This window comes from Alligator mississippiensis, chromosome 3, assembly GCF_030867095.1.
Source record: "Alligator mississippiensis isolate rAllMis1 chromosome 3, rAllMis1, whole genome shotgun sequence".
Classification (NCBI taxonomy): Eukaryota; Metazoa; Chordata; order Crocodylia; family Alligatoridae; genus Alligator; species Alligator mississippiensis.
The window spans coordinates 32,218,340-32,239,122 of record NC_081826.1 but is presented as its reverse complement, the minus strand read 5'-3'; the positions used below and the strand labels follow the sequence as shown (position 1 = coordinate 32,239,122).

The window sequence follows — 20,783 nt, the reverse complement described above, 5'->3', positions numbered from 1 at the left end:
TCAGGCCGGATTTGCATAAGGTAAAGAAAAAATATCACTGTGTCTATAGTTGCAGCCAGTGAATTAATATCTCCTTGCTGCTACTATACATGGACAAGACTTCTTCCCTTTAACTCCTTCCCTATATCATAGAATGAAAAAGTTAAATTGTTGTCTTAAGAATAGCCAAACCTGTATCATAGACCTTTTTATGCTACGGACATACAAAATAAGTTATTCTAGAACAATTGAGAAGGTTTCTGAAAAATTCTCCTTTCAAATTCTTTATCTCAGCGCATAGATGAATTTTCAGAAAAAATAGTTGTTTTGGACTGTTTGTTTTATAAGATGTCAGATGGAATGGGGAATGTTACAATTTGCTTCCACAAGTGAACATCACCATACAAAATTTCTATTTTCTGTAGTCCTTTGAGAGTACTGGGTTCTTCATTATTTTTGCAGAACAGAAAGATTAAAGAGAGATGCATGTGGGAGATGCAAGCAAATAATAAGTTTTGCTTAAATGAAGAGTTATGATACAGCTACCAAAACTATTTTAAATGTTTTTCTTTAACACTTCATAGTGACAGCAATTCAGAAACAAAGAAAAAGAATTGCACTCAGGCTTTCAGACTGCTGGAGAACTTGTGATCTCCACAGGAGTGAGACTGCTCCACAATTTCTAACCAGGGCAAGAAAAGGGCACACTGTGGGAGTTCAAAGTTTTGATGGCAGAACTAGTGTTTCTAGACTCCATGAAACCCAGTAATTTCAGTTTTTAACCTAGAAGCTTCTGCTGCAAACCTGAAAAAACTTAACCTTTTCTCCTGTCCAGATACTTTGAAAACAGAAAACATTGTAAAATAATATTAAATTTAGTATCTAAAAAGAGGCAGCAGTGAATTAATGAAAAGTTTTACTAATACATTAAATGCATCATATAATATATACTCACTTTTTAAATGACTGATTTTAAAAATATGTACTACCTTAATAATATACACTCTCATAACACAGGATAGACAATGCAACTAAATGAAGGTTCTTGCAAGTAACATTAAATTTTTTTTCTGACTACTGTTTAGAAATATTGATGTTATATTATTGTCCACCTAAGCTTAAAACATCTAAAATTTGTTTTTCCTCAATTAAGCCATGTTTTAAACCTTTAAAATATATTTAGTGACAACAAAATGTAGGTTATTAAAATTAATTGTAAAGGAGTAGTACTAAAGAAAAAGTTTCTTAAGTATGCTTGGCATCTTATCTTCAGAATGCAAACAAGTGACATGCATGTTTTAGAGTCTGAATATCCAGACACAAATAGGCTTGCCATACCTTCTAATATTGCTAATCCCCACAGCTCCTTGTGCACATCATTCACATTTGAAAGAAATCAGTGTGCATCAAAGTACAACTATTATTCAGATAGGGAATCCTCCTTTGAACAATTCATGCAGTTTCTTATTCAATAAATGAACAGACTTCATTTAGAAATTGTGTAAGCAAAGTGCAGTAAGTAGTATATGGCAAGTTAATTTTCTTTTCAATTACCATACAAAACGGAGAACTACTTTAATTGGTGTTCTACAATTTTAAACCTATCAGGCCCACATTCTGTGATTTATAATTTTCAATATAAAACCGGCAGGAATTCTGAAAATTAATAGTTCTGGGTGACAGCTACAACGCCAGTCATGCTGAGTATGTTCAGATCCCATTAAAGGGTGAAGCAGCCCCCAAATCCAATTTCTTCAAGTGAAAAATGAAAAAGAATCAGAAGGTAAACACACATCTGTGCTGAGGATGAGAAGCTGTGGGTTACCAAGCACAGAACTACTACAGCAAATAACTTCAGCAAATCTGTACATGCACACACAAAATAAGTACTTTTTTTCAAAAAGGTGCCAATTTATTTTAGTTTGAAAGAGATTTCTATTAAACACTAGATGTTTCAGAAGAAAATGCAAAAAAACCCAGAGCAGGCATTCTCTCACAGAAGCAGAAAAGCATACAGTGGGAACCACCAGGTTACTAAGACTAGGCTGGACACTCCTGAAGTGAATACATCATAAAAGGACCTTTACAGAATTAGCTGTCTCAGTGACATTCAAATTACCAAGGATACACAAGACTCCCTCCTTCAAAGGAAGTTTGAGAAGAGTCTACAGGCATTATAAAACTATTAGAAATAGGATTCCCTTCAAGGTATCACAGATGTAGTGTGAAGCAACTTACAGAATCTTAAGGCTTTCCCATCTCATGACACATTTATCAAAAATGTATACAACCAAGTAAAGAAGGAAGGAAAGATTTATCATGTACTGTTACCAAGTGCTAACATTTACAGTACAGATTCAAAGACAGAGGGTTGTTTTGTTTTTTTTTATACAGTCTTGAAAAGTATAAGGTCCTTGATGAGCTAGTGACAGCTCAAATTGGGACTCCTAGCCAGATATACCACAGGAAGCCTATCATAAGGTTTAGTGGCAAGCCACACAAAGTAGATTCAAACTCAACAGCACATGTTTTAACTGAAAAACAGACACACAAAGAATGCACAAGACCACAGGCTAAAGCAATGCCCCTGTCCACAGTGCCAGTTAATACAAGCTATCTTCTTTTTTTTTTTTTTTTTTTTTAAAAAGGACAAGCTGAAGTAAGAAAATTTTAATGTAAATTTCCAGAAAAACCTTTGGAGATTTTTTAGTTTACAAGTTTTTCATTTATTTTTCAACTGATGTGGCAGCTGTAGAGCACTCCTTTACTCAGCAAAACAGGAACTAAGCAGCACAAAAGATACAGCATAAACTCTTCTGGGGCTTTCTGAAAAAGCAAGTGAGTGATAGCCCACAACAAACTACAGATATTTCTGCTAGCTGGATTGCAACAGATTCAACAATGTTCTTGCAAACGAACCTGTGCAGAAGGATGACTGTCTACACTGTGTGCTACAGCAAGGATTCCACTTCAGGAGCAAGGTTTTAAAAATTCAGTTTATATTTTCTTTCTGTTTTTTACTGGGGGTATCTTTTTGAAAAGAACAGATGCTAAAACATGTTCCATTTTGTGGGGGACACCATTCTGGCAACTCTAAAATTAGTGATAGTATTTTGTATCTGCCACATTTGATGGCTCAAAATATTTCAAGATGCCAAGACTTATTAGTTAGCCATAAAAGTTATTTCACCATTCTGTCCAAGCCATACCAATAACACTGCAAATAGTAGTTAGTTTATTGCAATGATGTACTGCATTTAAAAAAAAGGACTGGGAAGGATCCAGGCACTGACATTTCCTGATTATTATATGGTTGGTTAATGTTGTAAATACTCATGTTGCTGATACTTCTAAATGACTAGACTAGCTGTTTCAAACACCTATTTAGGGAACCATGGGTAGCTTCCATCTGCAGGATCGTACCATATGAAAAGAAGTGGGAAACTTCCTGGGCTTTATGGAATGACTTCAAAGACCTTACACCTAATTCTACCGCTTTTACCAGAACAATATATGTAAAAATATTGTGACAGATCTTTTACTGAAGTTATTTTTAGAGGTGCACCGATATATCAGTTAGATATAGGATCAGCACAAACCTCAAGGAAACTGGCTGTATCGGATATCAGCCTGATGGGGCTGATAATTTGGCCAATAAATGCCCATGTTGCATGTAACTGCAGCGCAGCACTCAGGCAGGAAGGAGCAGAGACGGCAGCACGGAGAGTTGCCTCCAGTTGGTCCATTGTGTTGGAAAGGGAAGGGGGAGGAAAGGGACATGAGAGGGGGGGCAGATCAACACCTCCTGTGGTGAGGGAGGGGGCAGGGGCAGGCGCTGCCCAGGCAGGGAGGGGGATAGAGCCGCAGCTTGTGGTGGGAGAGACAGCTCCTGCTGCTGCTTGCAACCTAGGAGGGCATGGGGGGGGTGCACCCCCACCCCCGGCTCTGCATAGGGTGAGCTGCAGTTGGGGCTGCAAGGGACTCTTATTGGCAGGGGCTGGGCACAAAGCGGGCGCAGGCAGTGCTGGGAGATTGCTGCATCCACACCAAACTTCAACGCTGGTCTGGGAAGAGCCAGGGCTGCTCCAGGTGCCTGGGGATGCCTGTCCTGGGAGACTAGCAGTAGCGAAATTTGTGGTGGATCCAGCATCCTCCCAGCACTGCTAGCACCTGCTCCTAACCCAGCTCCCACTGAGAAGAGCTCTGTGCAGCCTTGGCTGCAGCCCGCCCCACACAGATCTGGGGGGCACATGCCCCCGCATGCCCTCCTGGGGGCATGCCACCTCCACCCCCCACCATGAGCCACGGCTCCGCCCCCCCTTTCCACCACACCCAGCTTACCAGCTGGAGGCAGCTGTATTGGAAATCGGAACGGTATTGCCGGATATGCCTCCTTAAATATCGGCTATCAGTACTGGCCTCAAAAATCTCTATCAGTGCACCAACACAGTGCATTTACTTTTAACTTTTACTTCACTTTAGCAGTTAACTTCTCAAAACACAAGCTCTTCCTCATTAAAGACGGAGGAATGAAGGGATAGTGATAATGAGAAGGAGAACAACATGAGGTGAAGGTCTAAGAAACCAAAACCTAAATATCAGTATTCTGTACTAACAAAAGAGAAAAAGATTCAGACTTTCACTGAAAATATGGATTATAAAATCTCCTTACATTAGCCCAATAATGAATTCATGAACATTAATTTCTACAGTGCTTAAGAGGGGGTGGGAAATAATTACCTAGTGGACTGCATTTGTCTTGTAGTTTCTGGATCTTCAAACATCTTGACAATAGGTTCAGTTTCTAACTGAAGCTGTTTCAGCTGTGCAACAACACTTGTTCTCTTTTCACGCAAAGCTGGACAAATGAAGAGAAAGTTTAATGTAATGCTAAAAACTAACACTGGAGTAAGCAAGCTACAGTTATTTAATGTAATTAAATGTTGAATACAGTAGCACACTTGTTTACTCAGTTAAGACATATGAACTGACATTTTAAAACTGATTTGCTTATTAAAAAAAAAAATCACTCTAAACATTGGTTGTTTTCTTGGAGAAACATTACTACCTTACTTCTTAGTGTAATGATTACAGACTGGAAGAGTTTTATAACAGTTGTAGACAACTTAAGAAAGAAAACGAAGGGAGGGTTTGGACAGGTACATTCATTCCCCAAAGAAGTTGCAAACGTACAAGTAACAGAAGAGATGTTGAAGATGTTCTAACTGGAATAGTTACAAGCTAAAAGTGAAACTGTAGGGTAAAAAAAATCTAAAGTAGATTTTTATTTTTCTTCGTAAGAATGTGAAATCTAGTAGCACACTTACCGTATATTTTCATATACAACATACCTCCAATTAAGACATGTACCTTGTTTTTGAAAGGCAGAAAGAAGTGGGTCGAGGAAAGAGAGTTTTCCTTGAAAACTAAGAAAATCTGTTTCCCTGGTACTTTCCCAAAGAAAAAACAAGCAGCTGCAGTAGAGGAGGGCATCAAAACATTGTAGTTGCTCTGTTAGTCTCCTAGCTGAAGGGCTGTTGCTTGAGCCAAACTGCTCAACCCACTTAAGCTGAGGTGGGTGGGCAGCCACCTATACCTACCAGGTCAATTGAAGGCCTGGTCCAAGCCTCTACCTCAGAACCGAGTGCTGGGCTCCACATCAGAAATAAAGCACGGCCAAGTCAGAGAAGCTTCTAAAGCTCAAGCCTCTGCCAGGACTTATGTCCTAATGTCCACAGCCAGCAGTTAAAGCACCCCACATGTCCACAGTGCTGCCCTCTGTACATAAGGGTGGCATTACTTCTCTTTTCCTCAGCAGAAGTCCAGTCTGCAGAAACTGCTATTACCATATTTTCTCACTTGAAACATAAACCTCCATTTTCAGCAACTACGTTTTTTAAAGGTGTGTGTTATATATGAGAAAATACTGCATTTGAAGAACTAGATGAAAAGACAAACCAGAGAATTACAGAAAATATACCTAGAAAGAATCCAAAGCTGGATCAATTACACCTAAAACATTACAAACAGAATTGTCTAATCTTCTTCTAAAAACTCCTCTGCTGGGAGTTTTCACAACCTCCTTGCATAAAACTATTCTAAAATTACCTACGCTTACAGGTGGAAAGATTTTCCTAACAACTAACCAAATTCCCCTCTTGGTGAAACTTAAGGCAATTTCAGCTTTTCCTCTGTGAATTAGACATGGGAACAATTTATTCACTGCCTCTTATTCCTTCATTTTTCCCTTATAAATCCTGCTTTCTGAACTTCTCACCAATATGTCCACACCTTTATTGAAGTGTGATACTCAGAGCTGGACACAGTATTCTGAGCTGAGGCCTTCCCAGTTTTAAGGAGAAGGGAATGATTACTTTGCACCTGACCTGACAGTGCCACTGATATAGAGAATGAAATTTACCTTTCTTTGCAACACTATAAAACGTTTACTTCTGTTCAGTCTATGATCTATGATAAATCCCTAAATCCTTTCCTGCAGAACTGCCATCCAGTCACTACCTATTTTGTAGTTGTGCAGTTCATTATTCCTACTTAAGTGTTGTAATGTTGTACTTGTTGAACTGCCTACTATTTATTTATTTCAGATTACTGTATTCTAAGACGAGTCTCTCGTCCCATTTAACAAGGGGGAGGAAAGTCCCTCATCTTAGAATCAAGTACAAGGGTGGTAGGAGGGCAAACAAAAATAAAAATATAGATTAGTTTTTGTGACAACTGAAGAAAAAAGGTAAAGTTGGCCTTACTCAGTTATTAGCTTTCCTTTCCCACTGAGTAGTAAACTAACTCCTTCCTTGGTGTTTCCCTCACTACCATTATCCTAATTAATGTTATTTAGGTCTACATCCTACTCTATCCAGATACAGAATATTTTCTTGTTACAACTCCAGCATTTCATTTCTCGGCCTTTCTGACTTTGACACTGCATGCTCATACTTTGCTTTGTAATCTAACCAAATTCTTACTTTTGGTAGGATTGGTTTTAGGGCTTTGGAAGATTTTGCCTCACTGGTCTACTATACTTTTCTGTTCTTATCCCAGCATTAAGAAGAGATGATATTTAGAAGCAGCCTAATATGCAGGAATCACTATTCTATATCAAGAAAGAAAGGTTAGTTGTAATACCATAGCTTTAGTAGAAAACACAAAACTGTTTTACTTTACACAGGACCAAACTGTACACCAAGTGCTACCATGTGCAACAGAGCAGTGGTTCTCAACCTTTTTTGTACCAAGACCCATTTGTAAATATTGATGGCCAGTCCCAACCCACTCCCCGCACCCCTTACTCCCGACCCGCTGCCCCCTGCCCCAGCCCCCCAGTGTGTAGGGCAGGAGTTGGGGGGAGGGGAGGCGCGGGGGCAAGCAGCCCCTTGCAGGCTGGAACTCTGACAGCCTGCAAGGGAAAAGCCATAGTTTCCCATGTTTTTCTCCTTTAAAGGAGAATCTATTTTTAAAATGTACTGATCCATTTTTAAAGTTTGTTCGCAACCCTTTCTTATATTCCTGTGATCTAATTTTGGGTCATGACCCACAGGTCGAGAAATGCTGCAATAGAGCCAGCATTTAAACAGGAGCTTGAGTACCAGTGCTGTGGAAGAGAGAATAGCCAAAGTTTAAGTGATCTGAATGTAAGGCTTTATAAAAATCAGATAACCATTGACCAGCCACACAGAGGGATATAAATAAGGATATTCAGGAAATAAAGGACTGAGTACTAAGCCACTCAACCACAGTACAGCATCCCATACAATCATTTTCAAGTGAACAGTCACACCACAAATTCAAAAAAGTCTAGTGGACGAAGACAGTAATACAGAGCCACTCAACCCAGCCTAAACCTGAGAATCACTTGCCTGATAGGAAACACTCCAATAAGGATGGGTTATTACCACCTTCAGGTGAATCTTGCATTTACAAAAATAAAAAGAAACCATTCCGTTAACTTACGGACTGTATGAAAATGTTTATTCTGTGATTCATGTTGCTGAACCAATGCAAGTCAGTGGTGGGGAAGATAATACCACTATTAAAGTTGGGCAAACATTTAACATAGCATCGAAAAATTCACTACATCAGGCTATAAAATTTCTTAAGAATCCCAACAGTTATTCACTTGATAAATGAAGCAACATCCATATACAAACCTTTACTGTAAATTCTGATACATAACTGTGATTATCAGAGAGAACCATCATATTTATAAAAGACTGCACATTTAAGAAGAATTAAGTAGATAAAAGAAAAGCACTTGGTTCAGAACACATTTGCTCTTTTCCACAGACAAGTAAATGACTATTCCTGAACTCTGGATTCATTTACAGTTAAGCTTATTAAGGGCTGATTTAAATGAATACTTTACATCACAAAATTATTTCTGAAAATAGAGCTCAAGTATATTACCAAATAGACAGCTTAACTCTGTTAACAACAAATTATATGTTTTAGAAAAGGATATAGCTTTTGGGATGTATGAAATTGAGCTACATTCTGTATGGAATGCAAAGAAGGATTTCTCAGAGTTCAACTTCATTCTTTAAGATACAAACTTTTAAAAACTTTAATGAATTTTGCTTTGGCAAGACAAAATTGTTTATATTTAACAATAAAATTATCATCTGACTAGTAATCTCCAGATCATTTAAAACTGTCTGGTGTAGACTGAAGCAAAGTATAGAAGAAGTTGTCAAGTCAAGCATTCAAGTTAAGAACAGCTAGAATTAGTTTCCCATGCATCCTTAATTTTCCCAGCCTTGCATATTTGTATAGTCTTCCCCAACATCACATAAAAAAATCCAGGGCAGTGCCAGGAATAGAGAAAAATGCACTGGTTGCCATTCTTACACACAAGAGCACTTTTTCTTTCTACTACCCTGTTTCATTTGCTGCCCAGCTTGACCACTACATGAAGCATGTCGTGTAAACCAAGCTGAATGCTATCTTGTAAAAACAAATGATGTCACCTAACTTTTGAGCTTGACTTTGCAATTTTAATGATCCCTAAACAGCTTTCGTAAGTAATTCAGATTGATATGACTTTGCACTAGGTATTTATAAATATAGCTGATTTTGTTTATAACTACAATTTTTTCAACAGTAAATTAAAACATGCAGGCTGGGAGGACCATAGAATCCCTTTTTTGCAGAACACCTTAATGCAGACTGAATGCACACTATGTCAAGGTGTCAAACATTTAAACCCTAGGAACTTCAGCCTCCCTTGGTTGTTGAAGGAGGTAGGAAGGGACATCATGCCTTGTTTCAGCACAGGCAACTGAAATCCCTTCCCTGTCAAGCAGTGTTCTGAGTAGCAGCAATGCCACCATCACAATGTAATATAAGTCAACATTCAAGTTCTTTCCATCATATCCTTCCTTGGCTGTTCACAGGCCAGAAGTTTTGAACTGCAATCCTCTCCCCACTCCTGCTTCCATAATTCTCTAACAGTAGGCTAAGAGAAACTGCCCCTTCTGTCACACCTTCTCTCCAGAAAATGTCCAAAGTAAGTGGGGGTGGGGTTGATGAGAATGGGAAGAATATTCAACAGTGAGAAAAGAAAATAAGTTGAATGTCCCCAAGGTAGATAAAGCAGTAAGGAAGAAAGAAAAAGGAGGAATTTCAGGGGAAAGTCATAGACAGAAGGAAAAACATACATAGGAAGAAGTAGATTTGAGGGAAAAAAAATTAAGAGAATCACGTCCAAGCAGAACTCAGAAAGAAGGTCTAATGAAAATTAAATGTTGGGAAAATTTCCCAAAAATGTGGAGTGAGGTATGCAGAGATGGAGGCTTCATAAAGATGCTTAAAAAAGAATACATTCATCTGGTTACTTTACTTGCAGCCCTGAGACTCTAAGTGAAAGGACATCTCAACTCTTTCCTTTGAATTAGTAACACTGTAGTTCTTTATGGGTTTTATGAGCAACACAGGAACCAAAAAAATCTGAACCACAACTGGAGTGACAGTAAAAGTAGTAAGATACTGGAAAAACCCTGTCTGTATATGGTTAAATGCTTTAAAGGAAGGCTTAAAATACCCACTAAGCATCCAAAAATGCTTTTTCTCTCTAAATACATATGCAAAGAATAGTTATTTAATTAATGAAATGGCAATATGAAAATTATGAGCAGAGACAGGGAGTTAGCTGTGTTAGTCTGAAGTCAGGTAGAAAGCAGGGTAGACATGCACATTATAGACAAGGTAAACGATACATGTATACATACACATATATACACACAGTATAACCTCAAAAATCTGGATATCAGAAATCCGGAATTATCAAAACTCTGGCACTTTTTAGAACTACACTCCATCGGGGATTAGCAGTGGCTGGTCCTGGAGCAGCTGCAGAGGTAGAAGCTTACACACAGTAGCTGCCACTACCTCCTGCCCCTATCCAGGACCGGCTGCTGGTCCAGTTTCAAAAATCAGGAATTTTCACTTTTCCAGCAGGTGCTTGGTCCTGAGCATGCGGGATTCATGAGTTTATACTGTATAACATAAGCTTTCATAAACTCAAGCTCACTTCATCAGATGCAGTGAATAAAGTAGAGTGAGTGACTTGAATACAGGTGGGAAAGCAGAAGGGAGGAAAAGGTGGACAGGTCAACCTGCAGCTCAGGAGTTGGTGCCATCGTGCAGGATTTGGCTTCCTGGACCCCGACCCACACTTCCTGGCAAGGGACTTCCTGGGACGCGATGGACTTCACCTCTCAGCGAAAAGTAAAAGTCTTTTTTCCAACAGGTTGACTGATCTCCTACGTTGGGTTTTAAACTAGCTCAGACAGAGGATGGGGAGGCAGAAGAAAGAGAACATCAGGAACCTGTAATCCATGGGACGTCCAGCAGTACAGCACAGGTAAGCAACAAGCAGATAAGCAATAAGGAGTCCATTGGGCATCAGAGCCAGGGGGCAACAAAGGCGCCAGTCACAGGGCACATTTTTAAATGTGGGAGGCTTAATACATGTAACACTGCGGCATTTTAATTACAGCGGTTCTCCTAACTGCATCATAAAGATGCCTACATTTAACAGAGATCCAGGATGGTAATCCAGTTAGACATGTTTAGGACCACTGTACAGTCAGTGGGGAGAATTAAGTACCTCTGAAAAGCAATCCAGAAAGCTTGGAGGTGGCTAATAGGAAATACTAAGTACAGGGGTGAATTTGAACTCATACCCACCTCCAGAGCATGGGCATCTGACTCAGGCTGCACATTAGGCATCTCCTTTTACTTGGGATGCTAAATTCCTTCGTCGCTTTTATGAGTGTTGGCACAACTGCCCAGTTATGGTGCTGCCACACATCTTTTGGACAAGAGTTTAATGGTTAGAGCTCTCACCCAGGAAGTGGCAGATGTGGTTTCTTGGCCCTTTTCAGTTGCAGGAGATTCACATGCACATCTTCCACTTCCCAGAGTAGTACCCTAATCACCAGGCTACAGAATCATTTGGGTGGGGATGCCTTTTACTCCTCCTATTACCGTACACCACTGGTAAGCAATAAGCAGGTAAGCAATAAGGGGCCCTTTGGGCATCAGAGCTGGGGGGCAATAAAGGCACCAGTCACAGGGCTCAAGTGCCTATACACTAATGTTAGGAGCATGGGGAACAAGCAGGATGAACTAGCACTCCTGCTTGCAGAAAACACTTACGACTTAGTGGGGTTAACTGAAATCTGGTGGGACTCTACCCAGGACTGGGAAGTACACAATGAGGGCTATAAGCTGTCCAGAAAGGATAGAGTAGGGAGGAGAGGGGGAGGGGCTGCGCTCTGTCAAGGAGTATTATACATTGACCCTTATCAAAATGGAATTGGAGGAGAAAGTAGAAGGATTGTGGGTTAGGCTACATGGAGGCCAAGGGGAAAGGGATTTGGTGGTAGGGGTCTGCCACAGACCCCCACACCAAGGGGAAGAACTAGATTTGGAACTCCTGAGGCAGCTCTCGGAGACCATAAAGACTAGGAAAGCGGTAGTCACGGGGGACCTAAACTACCCTGACATCTGCTGGGAGATGCAGACAGTAAATTCCCACCATTCACACAGGTTCCTATCCTGTGTGCAGGACCTCCACCTCACACAAGAGGTACACGGTCCCACTAGGGGGAATGCCTTACTGGACCTGGTACTAGCAACGGGGGATGACATGATAGGAGACCTACAGATCAGTGGTCACCTGGGGGACAGTAACCACCAAATAGAAGAATTCACCATAAAGCGTAGAGTGGGAAAGGTAACTAGTAGGGTGGAAGCTAGACTTTAGGAAGGCTGACTTCAGCGAGCTCAGGCGTTTAGTCGATGATGCACTGCAGGGTAAAAGATTTGGCAAGATGGGAGCCCAGGAAGGGTGGCTGTGCCTTAGAGGAAGCGATCCTTCGGGCACAGAGGGAGACAATCCCGATGCGAGGAAAAAGGGGGAAAGGGGCCAAGAGGCTTCCTTGTCTAACCAGAGAAATCCAGAGTAGCCTAACTGCAAAAAGCAGGGGGGCATATAAGCAGTGGAAACAGGGAGAAATTACTAAAGAGGAGTATGCCTCATCAGCTCGCAGTTGTAGGGAGGCAGTTAGAAAGGCCAAAGCTACCATTGAGCTGAGGATGGCATCCCAAGTTAAGGATAACAAAAAATTGTTTTTCAGATATATAGGGAGTAAAAGGAAGGCCCAGGGCAGTAAAGGACCACTACTGAACAGGCAAAAGCAATTGGTGACAGACAGTGGGGACAAGGCTGAACTCCTCAATGAGTTCTTTGCCTCAGTGTTCCTAAACAAGGGGCAAGACAAGTCTCACAATGGGATCGTAGAGAGAACAGCAGGGTGCCGGACCACGAAGCGTTGACCCGGAGATAGTACAGAGTCACTTGGAAGGAATGGATGCATTTAAGTTAGCAGGCCCGGATAAGCTTCATCCGAGGGTACTGAAGACACTAGCTGATGTCATTGCACAGCCACTGGCAAGAATATTTGAGCACTCATGGTGCACGTGCCAGGTCCCAGAGGACTGGAAAAGGGTCAATGTGGTCCTATTTTGAGGAAGGAGGATCCAAGCAACTACAGGCCAGTCAGTCTCACCTCCACCCTTGGTAAAGTCTTCGAAAAGATTATTAAGGCTCATGTATGTGAGAGCCCAGCAGGAAAAATTATGCTGAGGGGAAAACCAGCATGGGTTTGTAGCAGGCAGATCATGCCTGACTAATCTAGTTTCTTTTTATGACCAGGTTACAAAACACCTGGACGCAGGAGTAGAGGTAGATATCGTTTACTTAAGACTTCAGGAAGGCCTTCGATACAGTACCCCACCCCACACTGGTGAACAAATTAAGAGGCTGTGACTTGGATGATTACACAGTCTGGTGGGTGGCAAATTGGCTAGAGGGTCATACCCAGAGAGTGGTGGTGGACAGGTTGGTATCAACCTGGAAGGACATGGGCAGTGGGGTCCCGCAGCTCGGTCCTTGGACCGATACTCTTCAATGTCTTCATCAGTGACTTGGACGAGGGAGTGAAGTGTACTCTGTCCAAGTTTGTGAATGATACAAAACTGTGGGGAGAAGTGGACACACTGGAGGGCAGGGAACAACTACAGGCAGACCTGGACAGGTTGGACAAATGGGCAGAAAACAATAGAATGCAATTTAACAAGGAGAAACGCAAAGTGCTGCACCTAGGGAGGAAAAATGTCCAGCAGACCTACTGCCTAGGAAGTTACCTGCTCGGCAGCACAGAAGCAGAAAGGGATCCCAGAGTCCTAGTGGACTCCAAGATGAACGTGAGTCGTCAGTGTGACGAAGCCATCAGCAAAGCTAACTGCACTTTATCGTGCATTAGCAGATGTATGACAAACAGAACCAAGGAGGTGATACTTCCCCTCGGGCACTGATCAGACTGCAGTTGGAATACTGCGTCCAGTTTTGGGCACCACACGTCAAGAGGGATGTAGATAACCTAGAGAGGGTCCAGAGAAGGGCCACTCGTATGGTTAAGGGCTTGCAGGCCCTACGAAGACAGACTAGGGCACCTGGACCTCTTCAACCTGTGCAAGAGAAGGTTGAAAGGCGACCTTGTGGCTGCCTATAAATTCATCATGGGGGCGCAGAAGGGAATTGGTGAGGCTCTACTCACCAAGGCACCCCTGGGGGTTACAAGAAATAATGGCCATAAGCTAATAGAGAGCAGATTTAGACTGGACATTAGGAAGCACTTCTTCACAGTCAGAGTGGCCAAGGTCTGGAATGGGCTCCCAAGGGAGGTGGTGCTCTCCCCTACCCTGGGGGTCTTCAAGAGGAGGTCAGATAGGCATCTGAACCCAGCACACTTTCCCGCCTATGCAGGGGGTCGGACTCGATGATCTATTGAGGTCCCTTCCGACCCTAACATCTATGAATCTAGGGAGGCAGGAAACAAGGTGATCCTATGCTTGTCCTGTCACAACATCTAATGATCTTGAGTTCATGAAAGCTTATGCTCTACATACAGTTTGTTCTGTTAGTCTATAAGGTGCATATTTACTCAGCCTTCTTCAAAATGAAATTATGGCCAAACCAAATGCTTTAGTATTACAGAAGTAATGTCTTAATTTTAAAAATAGAAGCAAATACATTACAATAGGGAAAAAACATAAGTTTTTATTAATTCAAGCAACAGTTTTAGCCACGGTTGTGAAATCTACATACTAATGCACACAAAGCTTACCATGAGGAATCTCATCTGAGTACAGGTTTTTGTATACATCCATAGCAAAATCCACCATGTTGGTATCACTAAGAAGGTCCAATTTTCCTTGCAGTAATTCTTTTTCATTGTATATCTGAAGCAAGAAGAGTTAAAAGATATCATGAAGATACATGGAATACTCTTTAAATAAGAGTCATTTTTTTAAAGAGACCTCTATTTATTTATTAATAAAGTTACAGACAAACAAAATTTGAAGTCATGAACATGAGAAGTGCCATAGCAAGTCAAACCAATAGTTTCTAGCTCAACATCTAGTCTCTGGTGGACCAGCCTATATTCCACCCTTGATCCCAAGCGTCACCAGGGACCTCAGCTGGTGGCTTCTACAGAGCTATCACCATGGGCATGTATCTGGCATGTTTCATGGACATCCCCCAACACCTGCCCTTTCTGCTAAGAGAGAGAGCCTGTGGTGCAGGCCAACTTTGAGTGCACTAGGTAGCAGCCCTTTTCCACCTCCTCTGGAACCTCCTGCAGAGGTTCTGGCTGCACTTCTCCCTGCACAGGTTCAAGGAAGTGATTCTCCCCCTCTATGCGGCACTGGTCAGATGGCAGCTGGAGTACTATGTCCAGTTCTGGACACCGCAGTTCAAGCAGTATGAGGACAACCTGGAGAGGGTCCAAAGAAGAGCCACTCGCCTGATTAGAGGCCTGCAGGGAAGGCCCTACAAGGAAAGGCTAAGGGACCTTAACCTCTTCAGCCTCTCCAAGAGAAGGCTGAGAGGGGACCTTGTGGTGGTGTACAAATTCATAAAGGGAGAGCAACATGAAGTAGGCAACGATCTGTTCACCAAGGCATCCCCTGGAGCAACAAGGAACAATGGCCATAACCTATTAGAGAGAAGGTTTAGGCTGGACATTAGGAAAAAGTTCTTCAACAGGCAGGGTTGCCAGAATCTGGAATGGGCTCCCAACCGAGGTGGTGCTCACCCCATCCTTGGGGGTCTTCAAGAAGAGACTGGACAGGCACCTAGCTGGGATCACATGACCCCAGGGTTGGTGACTCTTTTCTTGCCTGCCAGGGGCAGGGGATCAGACTAGATGGCCCACTGAGGTCCCTTCTGACTCTATGAATCTATGCACCTTTTCTAGGGGTACACTAATAGAGAATTTTTGGGCTGATACCGATGGCTGATTTTTAATGAGCTGTATCGGCCGATACTGATCCGATATGCAGCTGGGCAGCTTGGAGAGTGGCGTCTGGCTGGTAAGTCTGCTGTGGGGGACGGGGTGAGGAGTGGGGGGCAAGAGGGGTGTGTAGGGGGAGCAGATCAAGGCCCCCCGGGGTGTGGGAGGGAGTGGGGCTGGTGCTGCACAGCTGGGGCAGAGCAGGGGACGGAGCTATGAACAGCTTGTCTGGGGGACATGGCTGGGGGGCAACTCCTGCTGCTGCACACACTGTTGGAGGGCATGAGGGGCATTCTGCATGCAGGGTAAGGACGGGCTGCTGCTGTGGGTTGGGGCCAGAGGCAGCACTGAGCTCTTTCTGGCAGGGGGAAGTGCAAGGGCTGTACTCAGGGCATGCTGCACTGCGGCTGCACGTGCACGAGGCATTTATTGGTGGAATTATTGACCACATCAGCCAAAAAAAGCCGACGGCCAGTGCCAATCCAATATGGGACCAAAGTATCAGTGCACCTCTAAACTTTTCTTTTATGCACTTCCCATCAATGGCCCCACCAAGTCCCAGGGCCTCCTGATCAACCTGCTCCTGGCTCTAGCTAAGCTAGCCATGTAACAGATCAGGAAGAAGTCTCTGGCTGGGGGGAACCCAAGTGACTTTGGGATTGTCTTCTTATCCCTTACCATCCATGTCTCCAGGCAGTTTCACTGGGTAGAGTCCGCTGGCTCCCTGGACTTGAGGGTCAGTAGGTGCTGGCCAGCATGCTTACTTGGTGTCCCCCAGTGGATTACTCATAAACCTGACCCACACTGATGTCCCTGTATTTTCTTTAGTTGTCCCAAGTAATCAACTGTTCCCTGATTAAGGGAGGCTTATAGTTCCCTTGGTGGGCCTAGGTCAACATTCCTCTGGGCATAACAAAAAGGCCTGTCTCCAACAGTGACAAAAGTGGAAGCTAGAGGAAGAACATTGAATTGGTCAGATGTACAATAATTTGTTCTCTATCTATTACATTCCCTGACACACCATTATTGGTTTAGAGATGCCAAAGGAAACACCTCCAATTCTTCTGCTCAAAGCTGTTACTAGATCTATCATCCATGCATTTCATAGAATCATGGAAAATTAGGGTTGGAAGGGACCTCAGGAGGTCATCTAGTCCAACCCCCTGCTCAAAGCAGGACCACCCCCAACTAGATTATTCCAGCCAGGGCTTCATCAAGCCCAGTCTTTAAATTCTTCAAGGATGGAGACTCCACCACCTCTCTAGGGAACCTGTTCCAGTGATTCACCACCCTCCTTGTGAGAAAGTTTTTCTTAATATCCAGCCTAAACCTCCCTTGCTGTGACTTGAGACCATTGCTCCTTGTTCTGTCACATGTCACCACTGAGAATAGCCTAGCTTCATCCTCTTTTAAACCTCCCTTCAGGCAGTTAAAGGCTGCTATCAAATCCCCCCTCACTTCTCTTATCATGCCATCCATCTCTAACACCTGTAGCAATGAATTTCAGCAAGTTAACTACTTGTTGTGTAAATACTTTCTCTTGGTAATTTTAAATCTGTCTTCTACTAGTTTCAGTGGGTGCCCCCTAGTTGTAGTATTCTGGGACTTGGTGAACAATAGTTCCCTGTTAACTTGATCCGGCCCTTTCATGATTTTATTAACCTCTATCATACCCTCTCCTCACCAAACTGAAGAGTCCTAGCCTTCTTAATCTCTCCTGGTAAAGCAACTGCTGCATACCTCTGATCATTTTGGTTGATCTTCTTTGTACCTTTGCTAATTCTACTACATCCTTTTTGAGATACAAAGACCAAAACTGTATAGTATTCAAAAACTGGGTGCACTATGGATTTGTATGAATAGTGTGCTGTGATGAATGTGTTCTCCATTTTTTTTTTTAATACCTTCCTTAATAATGTCCAACCTTTTATTGGGTTTTTTGTTGCTGCTACACACTAAGCTAGCATTTTTGAAGAACCATCTACAAGGACTCCAGAGTCTCCTTTCCGACTCACAACAACTAGTACAGAAACCAGTATTGTGTACGTATAGTTGAGGTTATTTATCCCCAGGTGCATTACCCTGCACTTCCCAAAACAGCCCTCAACTACTTTACCGCTAGTAGGAGTGTATAATTTGGCTCATTATTACCTTCTTTGTTGAAGATGTAATGTTATATGCAGTACTCAGTACAGTTAAATGATGACAAGTCTGTTTAACAAAGAATATTGGGCTAGATAGCCTTTAAAATTATATCTGGTCTGATAATTTGCCCTCGGTAAGTACCAACAGGCCAAAACACTGAACATTTTGAGGAGTCCAACAAGGAAAATAGTGAACTAATTTTAATTTGGAAGTAAAGGCATTTTTGGCTATAGTCATTCAGAAGATGGGGACTTCCATAAAAGTAAAGAAACCACCATTCAAGGACTAGCACGAGTAGGTTAAGACCTGCCCAATAAGAATATATAATAATATAATACACTCAAAAGAGCTGACGAGTCAATGAGACCATCTAGGGAAGTTGTATGGAGACCAGTAAACTTTGCAATCTTTAAATCGACAATTTAAACACAACAAGAAGTTAAACGGAGCTGACTGCCCAGTCACCGGGTGTACGGCAGCTTTACTGACAGCAACCGGCTCTCAAGCTTTTTGAACTCAACATAACACTTGTGAACTGACTGGCACCCAACTGCAAAAACAAGGGTACCGATTACCCCCATCACTTCCTTGCCAAGGGTCCTGGCAAGAGGATCATCCAGGCAAGGACAAGCCTGAGCCTGGGTTTATTCATCTGCTTATCACCTCACACCTCAGGGAACCCCCCCAAAAAGAGGCATCAGCACCCTAGTGTGCCCCAGCACCTGTGGCCTGAGGGCCACGGGCTTACAGCCATGCAGTGGCTGTGTGTCTAATGCACCCCACACTCCCGCGATGGAGAAGTCTGTATCCCGGATCACCGCATCTGTAGAAGAGCCTGCCAGGAGCGACAGGCCCCCCGGGGGCCGCGCGGCGGAAGGGAAGCAGGGCCAGGCTCCCACAAGCAGCTGGAAACAAATGGCAGGGCCCGCGGAGGACGTGGCCTTCCCAGGGTTGGGCGGCAGCCGCGCTCCGGGTTTACTGCAAACGGCCGCAGGCGCCTGGGGAAGAAGGGGCGGGAATCACCCCTCCCCCCCCGGCCCAACACCCACGAGGCCCCGCGGCCTCCGCTGCCTTTCCCGGCTGCCCCGCGGGCCGCGCCGCGTATGCGGGGTGACGGGCTGGCCCCGGGCTCCCGCGCCGCCATCTCACCTCCTTCACGGACAGGAACTCGAGCAGCGGGAAGACCAGGTGCCGGTCCAAGAAGTGCGCGATGCGGGTGGTCAAGTCGTACTCCGCCATCTTGCGAGGGGAAAGGGGCGGAAGCGCCGGCGCGTGACGCAGAGACGCGCCGTCAGGAAGCGGCCAGGAGCGCGCGTGCGCACACGGGTGCCTGGCGCCAGCTAGGGGGCGGGGCCAGGGGCGCGCGTGCGTACACGGGTGCCCGGCGCCAGCTAGGAGGCGGGGCCAGGGGCGAGCATGCGCAGGCGGGCGCCTGAGGGCAAAGGGGCGTGGCTTGTGCTGCCCTTAGCCTCCCTCTGCTCTGCTTTGCTCAAAGGTTGGAGTGGGACGCGCACGTGGCGGGGTGGGGGAGAGGTGGCAGGCACTTCTTCTCGGCGGCTCGGGCGGGATCTGTACGGTCATCCCGCGTGAAATGCTTCGAGTTGGCTGACCCAGGCCTCCCGCACTCACTGGCTACTTGTAGTGAACGAAATAAAGTGAAAAAAGACTTCCGTGCCTACTTGCTTGCCTATTTTTTTCAGCCTACGATAGTTTTTCAGCAAATAGGATCATTTCATATTTAAGAGCTGACCACGCTAGGCGGGAACATCCTTGCTCCCAGAAGAGAGTTGCCAACCATGGGCGACTGGTGCCACTTTGGGGGGAGGGGGGCACGTGCCCCACCTGCAACCAGTCCCTCTGACCAGGGGTGGTCTCCCCGCAGCCAATCTTGCTGCCAGGGGGCTGGGAGTGGGGAGAATGGAGTTCCCTTTTAAGCATCTAACAAAAAATAATATCCAAGCTATAGCAAGTTACAAAATAAATAATGACATTCGTAAACCTTCTGTACTTGAGTTGAACTGCTGTCATAGCCTTTCCCATCATGCTTGACTTCCTGACAGAGGTATCATCATCTCCAAGTAATGTAAAAAACCTTAAATGTCATGTTAGGGAAGAAGGATGGCCAATTGGTAAAGGTCCTGGCCTGAAACCTGCAAGACTGGTTCAATTCCCTGTCTTGCCACTGACATCCTGTGTGATCTTGAGTTGACTTACAGAGGGACCCATGGTAGCATGCCTATCATGGGTTCCATCAAGGAGACTTTCAGTGCCAGTGACAGGAAAAATACATTGTTACGGTGCATGTGATGTGAATGAAGTTTCATTTTTGTAGCAGATTTTTAGATTTTAATGTAATTTTTCCCTTTTATACATTAGAAATAGGGATTTATCCAGATATCTGTGCGGGTATTAATAGTTAATTGATAAGGTGCTAGTCGGTAGCATTCAAATGTGCAGCATAGCTTTTTAGATGTATATAACCATAGGACTTCTTATTGGGCACTGCTGATGGCTCTTGTGTACCCAGTTCTTTATAGTCCCAGCCTCTCCAGTCAGAAAGAGGGTAAGAGAATGATGAAGCAGAGCCCAGGGGTCCTTTGCTGATGACATACAAAGGGAAGCAGACAGAGAGCTGTCCCCCATTGCTAAATTGAGACACTGGGAAATTAAAATCATTCTACCCCTAATCCTCCAAGTCTATGGGGTGATGGGGAATAATATAGATTTCAGATTGATTTCAAGAAGGTGTGAACCAGGGAATGTAAGCAGACCCAGCGAAGT

At 43.8% G+C, this 20,783-nt stretch overlaps 1 protein-coding gene across 1 annotated transcript in view; it reads right to left on the bottom strand.

Moving 5' to 3' along the window:
• Window positions 1-19,268, bottom strand: part of EIF3E (eukaryotic translation initiation factor 3 subunit E) — a 52,743-nt gene extending 33,475 nt beyond the window's left edge. Inside the window, exons 1-3 of the mRNA XM_006269776.4 lie at window positions 19,152-19,268; window positions 14,688-14,802; window positions 4,720-4,837 (exon numbers count right to left, since the gene is read on the bottom strand). Coding sequence (XP_006269838.1) covers window positions 4,720-4,837; window positions 14,688-14,802; window positions 19,152-19,241 — 323 coding nt within the window. The 5' untranslated portion in view covers window positions 19,242-19,268. The remainder of the gene's footprint in view (window positions 1-4,719; window positions 4,838-14,687; window positions 14,803-19,151) is intronic.
• Window positions 19,269-20,783: the final 1,515 nt, after the last annotated feature.